This window comes from Gracilinanus agilis, chromosome 1 (assembly GCF_016433145.1).
Source record: "Gracilinanus agilis isolate LMUSP501 chromosome 1, AgileGrace, whole genome shotgun sequence".
NCBI lineage: Eukaryota > Metazoa > Chordata > Mammalia > Didelphimorphia > Didelphidae > Gracilinanus > Gracilinanus agilis.
In genome coordinates, this window is record NC_058130.1 from 205,331,704 (window position 1) to 205,343,654 (window position 11,951).

At 33.7% G+C, this 11,951-nt stretch overlaps 1 protein-coding gene across 1 annotated transcript in view; it reads right to left on the reverse strand.

The window, feature by feature from the left end:
• Positions 1-435: 435 nt before the first annotated feature.
• Positions 436-11,951, reverse strand: part of LOC123249628 (ER lumen protein-retaining receptor 2-like) — a 24,580-nt gene continuing 13,064 nt past the window's right edge. Inside the window, exons 2-5 of the mRNA XM_044678743.1 lie at positions 9,690-9,790; positions 3,783-3,941; positions 2,397-2,649; positions 436-641 (exon numbers count right to left, since the gene is read on the reverse strand). Coding sequence (XP_044534678.1) covers positions 607-641; positions 2,397-2,649; positions 3,783-3,941; positions 9,690-9,790 — 548 coding nt within the window. The 3' untranslated portion in view covers positions 436-606. The remainder of the gene's footprint in view (positions 642-2,396; positions 2,650-3,782; positions 3,942-9,689; positions 9,791-11,951) is intronic.

Here is an 11,951-nt window from a genome sequence, read left to right on the forward strand (position 1 = left end):
CTTGTCAACTTTAAATGGTACACAGCTGTGATTTCCAAGGGTCATTTCTGCATCAGATGGTAATAGATATTGAACATAATACGTCACACCTCACATGTTGGTGCTCAGACTTCAATTAACAAATATAATTCATCTTTTGGCAAAAAATAAATATAGTGGAATGCAAGTGGAATTGAAGGAAAAAATATATGATCTACCAACTGCCAAGTAGCACAATTTCATTGTAGACACAAAGTTAGCAATTTCAAAGAATTCTTGAAAATAAAAAAGTTTGCACTTATTCCTGGTTGTAAACAACCTCACAAAAACCTCAATTTTGGAACTATTCCAATTGAAACTACACACTGAATTTATTAATACAGCATTAAGTTTCTTTATGTAAAAAAATCTTTGTACATAGTAATAAAAAAAAGATAAGGCAAGATGCAAAAAACAGAAATCCGCTGGTTTACTTTCCTCTGTGTTCTTACAGAGCCGCTGATGACTATCTGCAATAAAAAAGTTGAGTTTCTGATTTTTCTGTCTCAAGCATCTTATGCCTTTGTTTGTGATAAGAATTCTGTCCAAACATCCTGAAGGACAGATGCTGGCGATGGTCTTTGGCACTTACGCTGGCAAACTGAGCTTCTTTCCCTTGAGTACTGGTAAGACAGAGAAGAAAAAAATTAGAAAATGTCACTAAATACTGAGATGATATGTTTCTCTAATTTTATCTCTCTTCTCATCCATAAACATTTGAGAATATATCACATCAAACTGATTACATCTAATACAGCATAAAGAAGAAAAACAGTTCTGTTACAAGTGTAGTACAGTCAATTAGCCAAGAACTTCTGAACATCAGAATATAAAATAGGAACTAAAAGCTACTTATTTGACTACACAATGATGCTGAATAATGGCCAGAAATGTCTTTTAAGTCCAAAGATACTCTAATCTCACCACCTACTCAATCTGTCATGAATTTAACTTTCATAAGATTTAAAATGCAATTTTAAATCTGACAGATTCATCGAAAATCCTCTGTCTCTACTTTTTGAGTTTACACATATATGCATTTTCACATTCAGAGAGTGAAAATATTTGTCAGAGACCCTGAACAATCTTATTCCAATGATAGAAAACCAAGTCTATGATTTCATTGACATAGCGAACTACTAAGAAGGAAACTCTACCAATTCATGACAAACAGCTTTGCATGTTATAATTTTAGAGAAGTGCTTCAAGTACTGAGGGGTTAAGTGACTTGAAAGGGTGTGAAACTGATTAATGATTATTGATTAATAGTTAAAGAGTTTTGTTAACCATAGCATTTACCATTGTAACCAAGTTTTAAGTAATTTTGTGTAGGCCCTATGCTCACTTCTTAATTACTGAGCAAAGCAAGTATGCTTCTTGAAGGAGCTTATAAAGATGAATGATGAATGAAGGATGATTTGACCTGATGATAGGATGTTTTCTTAGTAATGGGTTCCACTGGTTTAGGGATTAGGGACTTTCCACAGAGCGTTTTTGGGAGATGATGATTAACTATGTCCCCTTTTACCATGGACTCTGGAAAACCCTTTCTAGCAGGTTATGCAGTGTTATCTGTCACAAAGCTTTTCAGAGGGTGTTGGCTAACACTATTTTCCTGTTGCTGTGATAGACAAAGACCCCTTGGTCAGATAGCATAATTAAGAACTAATCACAATCTCAGTTACATCTACCTCACTGGACCTTATGTAACTATTAAACTGTCTTAAAAAAACCTGTCCTGATTATATTAGGGGGATGTCTTTGGTTATTGAGGGACCACTGACCTCTATTATTGGTAACTGCTAACTTTGCCAATAAACATATTGAGCTCAGACCTTTTGTGCCTCAGTTTCTCCTTACCAAAGATTTATCGACATGTGGCCTCTTAAGCTTATTCCCACAGAATGCCTTTTTAAAAAACCCTTAGAGGCAGCTGGGTAGCTCAGTGGATTGAGAGCCAGGCCTAGAGACGGGAGGTCCTAGGTTCAAATCTGGCCTCAGACACTTCCCAGCTGTGTGACCCTGGGCAAGTCACTTGACCCCCATTACCTACCCTTACCACTCTTCCACCAAGGAACTAATACACAGAAGTTAAGGGTTTAAAAATATATTTAAAAAAAAAAACCCTTAACTTCTGTTTTGGATTTGGATTTTATACTAAGTATCGATTCTCAAGCAGAAGAGTGGCAAAGGCTAGGCAACTGGGGTTAAGTGACTTGCCCAGTCACATAGCTGGGAAGTGTCTGAGGCCAGAGCTGAACTCAGATCCTCCTAACTCTAGGCCTGGCTCTCTATCCACTGTACTACCTAGCCACTTCCAAAATGCATTTATAAATAGGATTTAACATCAAGTATATGGGATGCTCTACAATTCTTACCTTTTGTAACGTACAAATAGAAGAAGTCACAGTAGAGAATAGTCTGGACCACACCAGCAACGACAGCTATGAGGTCAAAGAAACCCTCGAAATAGTAGCGCCAAATCCAATTAATTAGATACAAGGCACGATATAGGCCAAGGAAGAAAAGATAATGAGTAGTGATGGTCTCAGCTTCCCCAGTTTTGCTGATCATAAAGAGCTGTGGGAGGATAGCAACTGACTCAAGGTAGATCGAGAAGGTCCACAAGATCTGTAAAATAAATTAGCCAATTATAGTTAGTAGACTAATTATCACCATAAAACAGGAAAGGCACCCATGCCTTAAAAATTGAATTTAAAAAATTTTGAAATTTAAAAATTTTTTTAAAAATGAAGAATTACAATAGCTCAGTTTCACTTTTGTGATTATGATTCTGGACTAAACATTATATTTTCTTACACAAAGCACAACTTTCTGTACTTAATGGATATGTAATGGGGGAAGAGAGCCCTTTACATGGGCAGCATAGAATTATTACTGGCTTCCTCTGTTCTTGATCACATCACCTCCAAAAATTTCTCTCATTACTTTCCTACAAGAATCAGTCCAGATTTTCCCCTTTTCATCCTGACAACTCAATTTCATCATTTTTTTCATCTGTAAGATTTTTTTCAGAAAATTAAAGTTTAAAAATCAGTATAACTCTCTTACATGTACTTTGTGCACAAAAATATAGTACTTCAAATATCTTGATGATCAAAAAGTTTTAATGCCGTCCTAAAATTATTAATTGAATCAAGGTACCTTATCAAACAATGGAAAGCATAACGATACAAAAAAAATTCTAAAACTCTGAACAGTTGGAACAAAAATGCTACTTACAAGAGATACTCCCATACTGAACAATTTACAGAATATAGACATGCAGTATTAACTGCATTAAGGGATGCCAAAAGATGTCGGCAAGAGATCCCATCTTTCAAACAGTACCCAGATGTGTGCACTGTACCATGACAAGTAGCATATGAATCAAGATAATGAGATTCTGTTTTTCTTTACATTTATAAAGAAAAATAAGACAAACACATTAGAAAACAAAACTGATTTTTCTTTTTTAAATCTTTGTTACAATGGAAGATTATCTGGGTAGAGAATGAAAGATATACGCATTCTGAAATGAATAATATAAAAATGATATAAAAACAAGAGGCAATAATTTAAAGAAAAAAAGATTCATTTTACAGTTGGATTTTGAGTATAACATCAAATCTTGCTCAATAACAGATTCTCACAATCAGTGGTTTTAAAGAAAATATATGTATCACCTTAAAATAACTCTGTTACTCAGCCCATCTTCCCTCCTCAGTCCTTCCCTCAAAGCCCCCAACAACCTTTTAACTAACCTCAAGTGGAGAGAAATCATGATTGACTAGAAACGATAGCCCTCCAACAGGGACCACCAGAAACTCCACTCGGAATGTGTCGTGGTTTCCATCATATGTAGCCTTAAACTTCATGTAGATTAAGTACACAGTGGCATATGCACAAGCAATGTAGATAAGCTAATAAATAGAAAGTAAAAATCAGACTTATTAACTTGTTCTCGTAAATCTCACATCTCTTCTCTTCCCAAAATACATTACTAATTGAAGGAAATGTATTTTTCATATTGTATGAAACTAAAATATTAGGAAAAACATTAAAAAGTTGAATTCACTTTAGAAACAAATGTAAAAGTATTTCTTGGTTTGCTCTTAAGTAACTTACCCAGAAGTAACTTAATTTATATGTTAAACTTTACAATATTAAATAGTACCAATTAAAATATGTGAATGCGGAACTTTAAGACTTTCAAAATTATAAAACATCACTCTTTCTTGGGATCTGAATGTTCATTTAGTAACACTAAACTGCATGAGAATAGCTTGAAATAATTATTGTTGCTTTTATAGGAATAATTTAAATACAGACATATAGTTGTCAGCTTTCCTGAAAACTACATTGTTTGCTTGTTCTTAAATATGTGTGTTTATTTTGGTGTACAGCTGTACATATGCACATGTGCATATGTACACACATATACATGTATGTATATACATACATATACACACACACACATTATTACATACACATATACAAAAAGTCAAATATCAACTATTTACCTATCCTCCAGAAAAGCTTATTCTTGCAAAGACTTCAAGGCAAAAATGATCCACCAAGAAAGCACTGGAGGAAGTTATTTTGGGAAATAACCAGCCTCTCACATAGTAAAACGCATTCAATCAGTAGAACTGCATATTATGTTGTATGTGTTAATGCTTATTTAAGACTCTTAGGCCACATATTAAAGAACTACTAAAAGCAAGAAACGTTAATTTCTTGTGGCCCTTGCTTGGTTTTTCATATGTCTCGGTTTAAACAAGAAAATATTCAGTCTTCCTGTATGAAAATATTCTGAGGCTTAAAAAAAATTCTGGAAGTCACCAACTCCTAGAACATTACAGGCTGGGAGTATGTGTGTGTGTGTGTGTGTGTGTATGTATACACACATATAATCTATTCACTTTCTGATTCCCTATCTATTTATCTTCTAACTCACATTAGTTAGTTATCACCACAATAAAAGTGACCTCTCCTGGAAAGATCAAGAAGTTAAGACTTTACAGAATTATCTTTAATATTTCAATGACCTATGATTTTACCAATGAAGGTACTCCCTTTAGAGGGGGATAGTACCTCCTCTATGACTTATCAGATGGTCTTTCAAGAGTTGCTGTGATGATGATGATGAGCTTCCCTGAATTTATCTGGGTAAAGTTCTTAGATAAAAGACATACAGGCCACCACTTGGGCCTTTAAAAAAGTCTTTTTTCCATTCTGGTTGTAATGAGCCTTTGAGAACTTAGGGTCATCTCCAGGTTATAATAAGTCTCATGTAAGAAATTCAGTGGAGATCATTTTTTACATTCTTAAATACTAAGAACAAATAACTGTCTCTTTTACTTATAAACAGAATACACACAAACTAGTTGTTAGGCAAAAATTTGACTAAACTGTGATTTAAAACTGGGACATTATAGAAAGGGCAGAATGAACAACCAACACTAATAGTAACAACAGGAAATAGTAAGATGTGATAGAAAAAGTACTGGACTTGGGAATTAAGAGAAAACCTAGGTTTGAATCCTACCACTTCTATTGTTGTATGATCATGTGCAAATTACTTAACCTCTCTCTTTTTTAATATTATTTTTTCTACTCAATTGCATGTAAAAATTTTAACATTTAAATGTTAAATAACATTTAAAAAATTTTTTTGAGTTTCAAATTCTCTCCTTCCTTCTTGCCCTCTTCACACTCCTCATTGAGAATGCAAGCAATTGGATATAGGTTATACATATGCAGTCATGCAAAACATATTTCCACACAGACCAAAAACAAAGAAGCAGAAAAAAAAAAAACAAGAAAAATAAAGTTTTCAAAAAGTATTCTTCATTCTGCATTCAGACTCCATCATTTCTCTGGAGGTCCAGGGCATTTTTCATCATGATTTTTTTGGGATTTGTCTTAAGTCATCATATTGCTGAGAATAGCTAAGTCATTTACAGTTGAATATCAGACAATATTGCTGTTTTATATACACTCTTCTCCTGGTTCTGCTTACTTTACTTTGTTCATGTAAGTCTTTCTAGGTTTGTCTGACAGCCTCCTGCTTGTCATTTCTTACAGCACAATAGTATTCCATCACAATCATAATACCACAACTTGTTAGCCATTCCCCAACTGATGAACACTCTCTCAATTTCCAATTCTTTGCCTCCACAAAAAGAGCTACTATAAATATTTTTGTATATATAGGTCCTTTTCCATCTTTTTTCTTTTATCTCTTTGGGATACAGATTGGTATTTCTGGGTCAAAGGGTTTGCAGAATTTTTTGGACATAGCTCCAAATTGTTCTGCAGAATGGTTAGATTGGTTCAGGACTTTACCAACAGTGCATTAGTGTCCAATTTCCCCAAATCCTCTCATTTTTCTTTTCTGTCATATTAGCTAATCTTATAGGTTTGAGGTGGTCCTACAGTTGTTTTCATTTGCAATTCTCTAATCAAGAGTGATTTAGAGCATTCTTTCATATGATTATAAATGCTTTGATTTCTTCATCTGAAGATTTTCTGTTCATATCTTTTGATTATTTATCACTTGGGGAATGGCTTGTATTCTTATAAATTTGACTCAGTTTTCTATATATTTGAGAACAAGACCTTTATTGGAGAAACCTAGTGAAAAAGCACCCAATCCCAATTTTCTGCTTTCTTTCTAATGTTGGCTGCACTAGTTTTGTTTGTGCAAAAACTTTTTAGCGTAATCAAAATTATCCACTTTACATCTCATAATGCTCTCATCTCCTTTTGGGTCATAAGTTTAAGTTATTCCATTATCTAAAAGAGCTGACAATTAAACTATTCCAGTCTCTTCAAATTTGCTTATGTTATTACCCTTTATGTCTCAATCATGGGCCCATTTTGACTATTATTGGTATGTGGTGTGAAGTGTTTGTCTGTTCCTAGTTTCTGCCAAACTGCTTTCCCATTTTCCCAGCAGTTTTTGTCAACTAGTGAGTTATATTCCATAAGCTTAGATCTTTGGATTTATCAAACACTAGAACACTATGGTCATGTAATACTGAGTATTGTGTACCTAATCTAGTCCACTGATCTAACATTCTATTTCTTAGCCAGTAATAGATTGTTTTGATAATTACTGATTTGTAATATAGTTTGAGATCTGGTACTGCTAGGTCAGCTTAACATTTTTTTTCACTGAATCCTTTGATATTCTTGATTATGACCTCTTACAGATGAATTTTATTTTTTTTTCTAGCTCTATAAAATAATTTTTTGATAGTCTGATTGGTATGGCACCAAATAAGTAAATTAATTTAGGCAGGATTGTCATTTTTATTATATTAGCTCAGCCTAGCCATGAGCAATTAATATTTTTCCAATTTATTTAAATCTATTTGTGTGAAAAGTATTTTGTGATTATGTTCATATAGCTCTTGAGTTTATTTTGGCAAGCAGACTCTCAATTATTTTATATTGTCTACAGTTATTAAAAATGGAATTTCTTTATCTTGCTGCTGGACTTTGCTGATAATATATAGATATACTGATGATTTCTGTGAGTTTATTTTAGATCTGTAGCTTTGCTAACATTGTTAATTATTTCAACTAATTTTTTAGTTCATTCTCTAAGTGTACCATCATATCATCTGCAAAGAGTGACAGTTTTGTTTCCTCATTGCCTATACTAATTCTTTCAATTTCTTTTCCTTCTCATTACTATAGCTAGCATTCCTAATACAATATTGAATAATAATGGACAAACCTCTCTAATGCTTAGATTCCTCATCTATAAAATAGATATAATAATATAATAATGTGAATAGTACTTACCTCATCAGGTTGTATGGATTAAAAAAGTGTAGGCAAAGTACTTGGTAAACTTGGATGTGCTATATATAAATGTCCAACACTGTTACTGTTACTTTTTTTATTATGGTGACTAAGATGGAACTACACTATCTGAGGAACTATATAAAAATACAGCCTGCATCCTGTGGAACAACAAATTTGAATGAAAGAAGGCAGGCCAATGGGGCCACTGTTTGAATGAAAACATAAACTGCTAGCATAAGATCATGAATTCTGGTACTTGGTGGATCTGAACACTTTTTCTGTTAAATGATGGAAGTTCCAAATGATTGAATATAGTAATATTAAACTCATTAGTCATAAAGAATTGTCTTTGGTTATCTGGAGTTTCTAATATAAGTTTATAGGGTCATGACGTTTAGATAAATACAGAAAATAGTGAAAATAATTTTTTTGAAGGCTAGAAGTCCCTGATGTTTAGGATTATATAACTTAGTGACTAGGAGCTAACAAATCACTAGAAATTAAAATTTACTTTACATATGCCTCAAATCTTGTGATACTAAAGCTTGTAAGTAACACTTTTGGAAATAAAACAATAGAACTAAACAAGAAAAACACATTCAAAACTCAAGGGATCTACAGATTCAACAAAGATAATTTCAGCTGAGAAAGGGTTAAGAAATTAGAATTTTGCTCATCTGAACAGAGTAGCACAGTTTGAGAGTGCTAACAAACTGTGACTTCAAATCCTTGTTTTATTTCCCTTCCTGGGTTCCCAAGGCAATCTAATTTCCCTATCTGAACACCACCACCACCACCAAGTGTAATCACTCCCTTACATAGAGGGGCAACTTGAAGTTTAAGAAGGGTTTTAATCTTTTAAGAACCAGGAATGAAAATTCAATGTATTTTAACTATGTATTTTCTCTGAAATACAGATCAAAAATCTATAATAAATGCATCAGTTTCACTCAAAGGACTCTACTCTAAAACTGTGTATACCCTTTGATCCATCAATACCATTATTAGGTCTATATCACAAAGAGATACCAAAAAAAAGGGTGGGGGGAGGGAAGGACCTAGTTGTACAAAAATATTTATGGTGGTTCTTTTTGGAGTAGCAAAAAATCAGAAATTGAACAGCTATCCATCAGTTGGGGAATGGCTAAACAAGTCATGGCATACAAGCAGGATGGCTTTTGAAAAATCAGAAAGACTTACATGAACTGATGTGAAATGAAGTGATCAGAACCAAAATAACATTGTACAGAGTGACATCTATATTTTTGATGAACAACTGTGAATGACCTAGTTATTCTCAGCAATGCAGTAATCTAAGACAAAACTAGAGATTTATGATGAAAATGTCATCTTCCCTCTGAGAACTGATGGAGTCTGAATACAGACTGAAATATGCTATATTTCATTTTCTTTCCTTTTTTTAAAATTTGAGATCTCTGCCACAAAATGACTAATATGGAAAAATGTTTTACATGATTACACATGTAAAAATGTTATCAGATTACTTACCATCTCAGGGAGGGAGGACGGCAGATAAGGACTGAGGCAGGAAGGGTCAGAAGAAGGTAATTTGGAATTCAAAACTTAAAAAAAAGTTTTAAAATTGTTTTTACATATAATAGGGGGAAAAATAATATTTTGAAAATAAGTGCATTAGTTTCTAGTTATACTTTATCCAAATCATGAAAGTATATGGCCTTATACTTGTGATTTTTTACTAAATACACAATACATTTCCAGAAATACCTTACAATTATAAAAGCATTTTCCTCACTACTCTATTAGATAGACAATAGTTAAACAAAAATGTTTAAAAAAGAGATTAAGCACTATTAATTCACATACTATACCTTCATAGATGTATTATACAGTGAAATAAATGAAGTAAAGAGATCCAGATAACGAGTAGTGAAAACCAGTGCAAACAGAAGTTGGCTCTTCCCAGAAATACCTAAAGAAGTAAAAAGAAGTATTATAAGAATATAATATATTTTAAGATATCTGCAGGCGAAGCTATGAGTTGGGTTCTTATGAGAAAAAGAAAAAAAACTGAACTTAATTTAATTAGTAGTAAGCGACATTCATGAGGGGGTGTCGCGGGGGGGGTGGGGTGTGACATACTAGAACACACACTAATATATATATGGGAGGAAGGGGAAGAGAATAAACATTTATATAGTACCTATTATGTGCTAGGTACTCTGCTGAATACTTTACAATTATTATCTCATTTAATCCTCACAACAAACCTTTGAGGTAGTGCTATTTTATAGCTGAGGAAACAGAGGCAAAAAGAGATTAAGTGACTTGCCTAAGGTCACAAAATATCTGTGAGAGGTCAATTTGAACTCAAATCTCCCTGACTCTAGGCTTCATGTTTAGTTATATTACCTAGTTTGCCTTTGCTATAATAATTTATCTCCAGATCAGGATCTGCTTCCTCAAACAAACTAAAATAGTAGGTGATATGCTTATTTCAATGATGTGTTCACTGTTAACATTGTTAAGAATATTTCTGGATTTTCTCTTTTGTAATGTTAGCAAATCTTGCTCCTTTAAAACTTGATTTGATTTTCAAAAACAAGAACTCTTTTGGAATCAAATTGGTAAATGAGGTAGGCAATCAAGGAGTAAAAAATGAGGTATGCTTATAAAATATAGTAAAATTAGCTTCCTTATATGGCTTACAAATTAGTTCTAAAGGCATCTCCCAGAGACATGCTAAAAATGACAACACTACTGGAATAAGCATATGGCTTCCCAAGGAGATTGATCATTTTGAAAAAAGAAAACACTCATTTTGTTAATATATTTGTTCTCACTTCCAAAACTCTAGTCATCATTATACAGTACTACTGAGCTAAAAAAGACTGTTAGACACTATAAAAGCAAGATATATGTGATAGCCAGGTGTAAGCCATAAAAGCAACATTATATAGCAGGGAGAAAACAAACTTGGTCAGGAAGACATGGGTTCTAGTTAGTCCTTTGACATAATGGCTGTGTGAACTTACTAAGAAAATAATTTCATCTCCAAGTACCCTAGGTAGCTCTCCAAGACTATAAGTTGCAGAGCAATTGTCCAACTGCTTTGGTAGACAAGCGTTTCCTCAGTGGAAATTTCCCTATAGCAATGAAATGGCAGTTCAAGTAAATGAAAAAAAAATCCAGTTACCCAAAACTGAAGGGTAGCAGTTGTGCTAATTACCTAACCTGCTTTTTTCTAGCTACTATCCAGCAAAGTTCACGATATGAAAATGGTACACCCTGCATATTAGTGGTAACCTCAGAGACAGCATGGTGGAAAGAATGTTGGAGCTGCTATCAGGAAACTGAAGTAGGAATGCCATCTCAAGCTTTCACTAATTGTTATAATCATAAGCAAATCACAACCTCTCAGACCCCATTTCCTTGTTTAAAATTGAGATAATGTATGCACTACCAAAGAGAACTGTTGTGAGAAAAGCCTTTTACCTACCTTGAGTGCTATGTAAATGTGAGTTATTAACAGTACAGATAATGTGATCTTTACAGCTATAATTTGACATTTGTGACATAAAATTACATGTAAGATCCCAGCACATGTGCAAAAAGGCATCCAAATTGTTCTACTATAGAATGGTATTATCAATACCAGAGTTATTTCATTCACAATGATCAAGTTTTAGAGAATCAGAGCCACCAGGAAACTTACCAAGATCAAGCCTAACTCCCTTATTTTACAGATAAAGAAAGGAAAGACCAGAAAAGCTTGACTTACCCAGGGCCCCACTGGAAGAAAGCAATGAGCTGATGGTATCTTCTCATGTCATATCTTTCCATGATATTATACTGTCTCTTCTCCCAAACCCCACAGCTAATAATGAAAAGTTCATTGCCCAGGTTCTAGCCCACTGGCAAGTGCTTATTTTATCAGTGAGGAAAAAGAGATGTTTCACACAGATCCAGCCTATCACTTTCAATCCTCTCTCTAAAGTAAGCAAGATGTTAGCCATTAGCTGAATGTATCAATTGATGGACAAAGTATGGATAAGAAAGGCCCAGAGAACCTTTTACCAACATATGAAGCGCGCTCTCTCTCTCTCTCTCTCTCTCTCTCTCTCTCTCTCTCT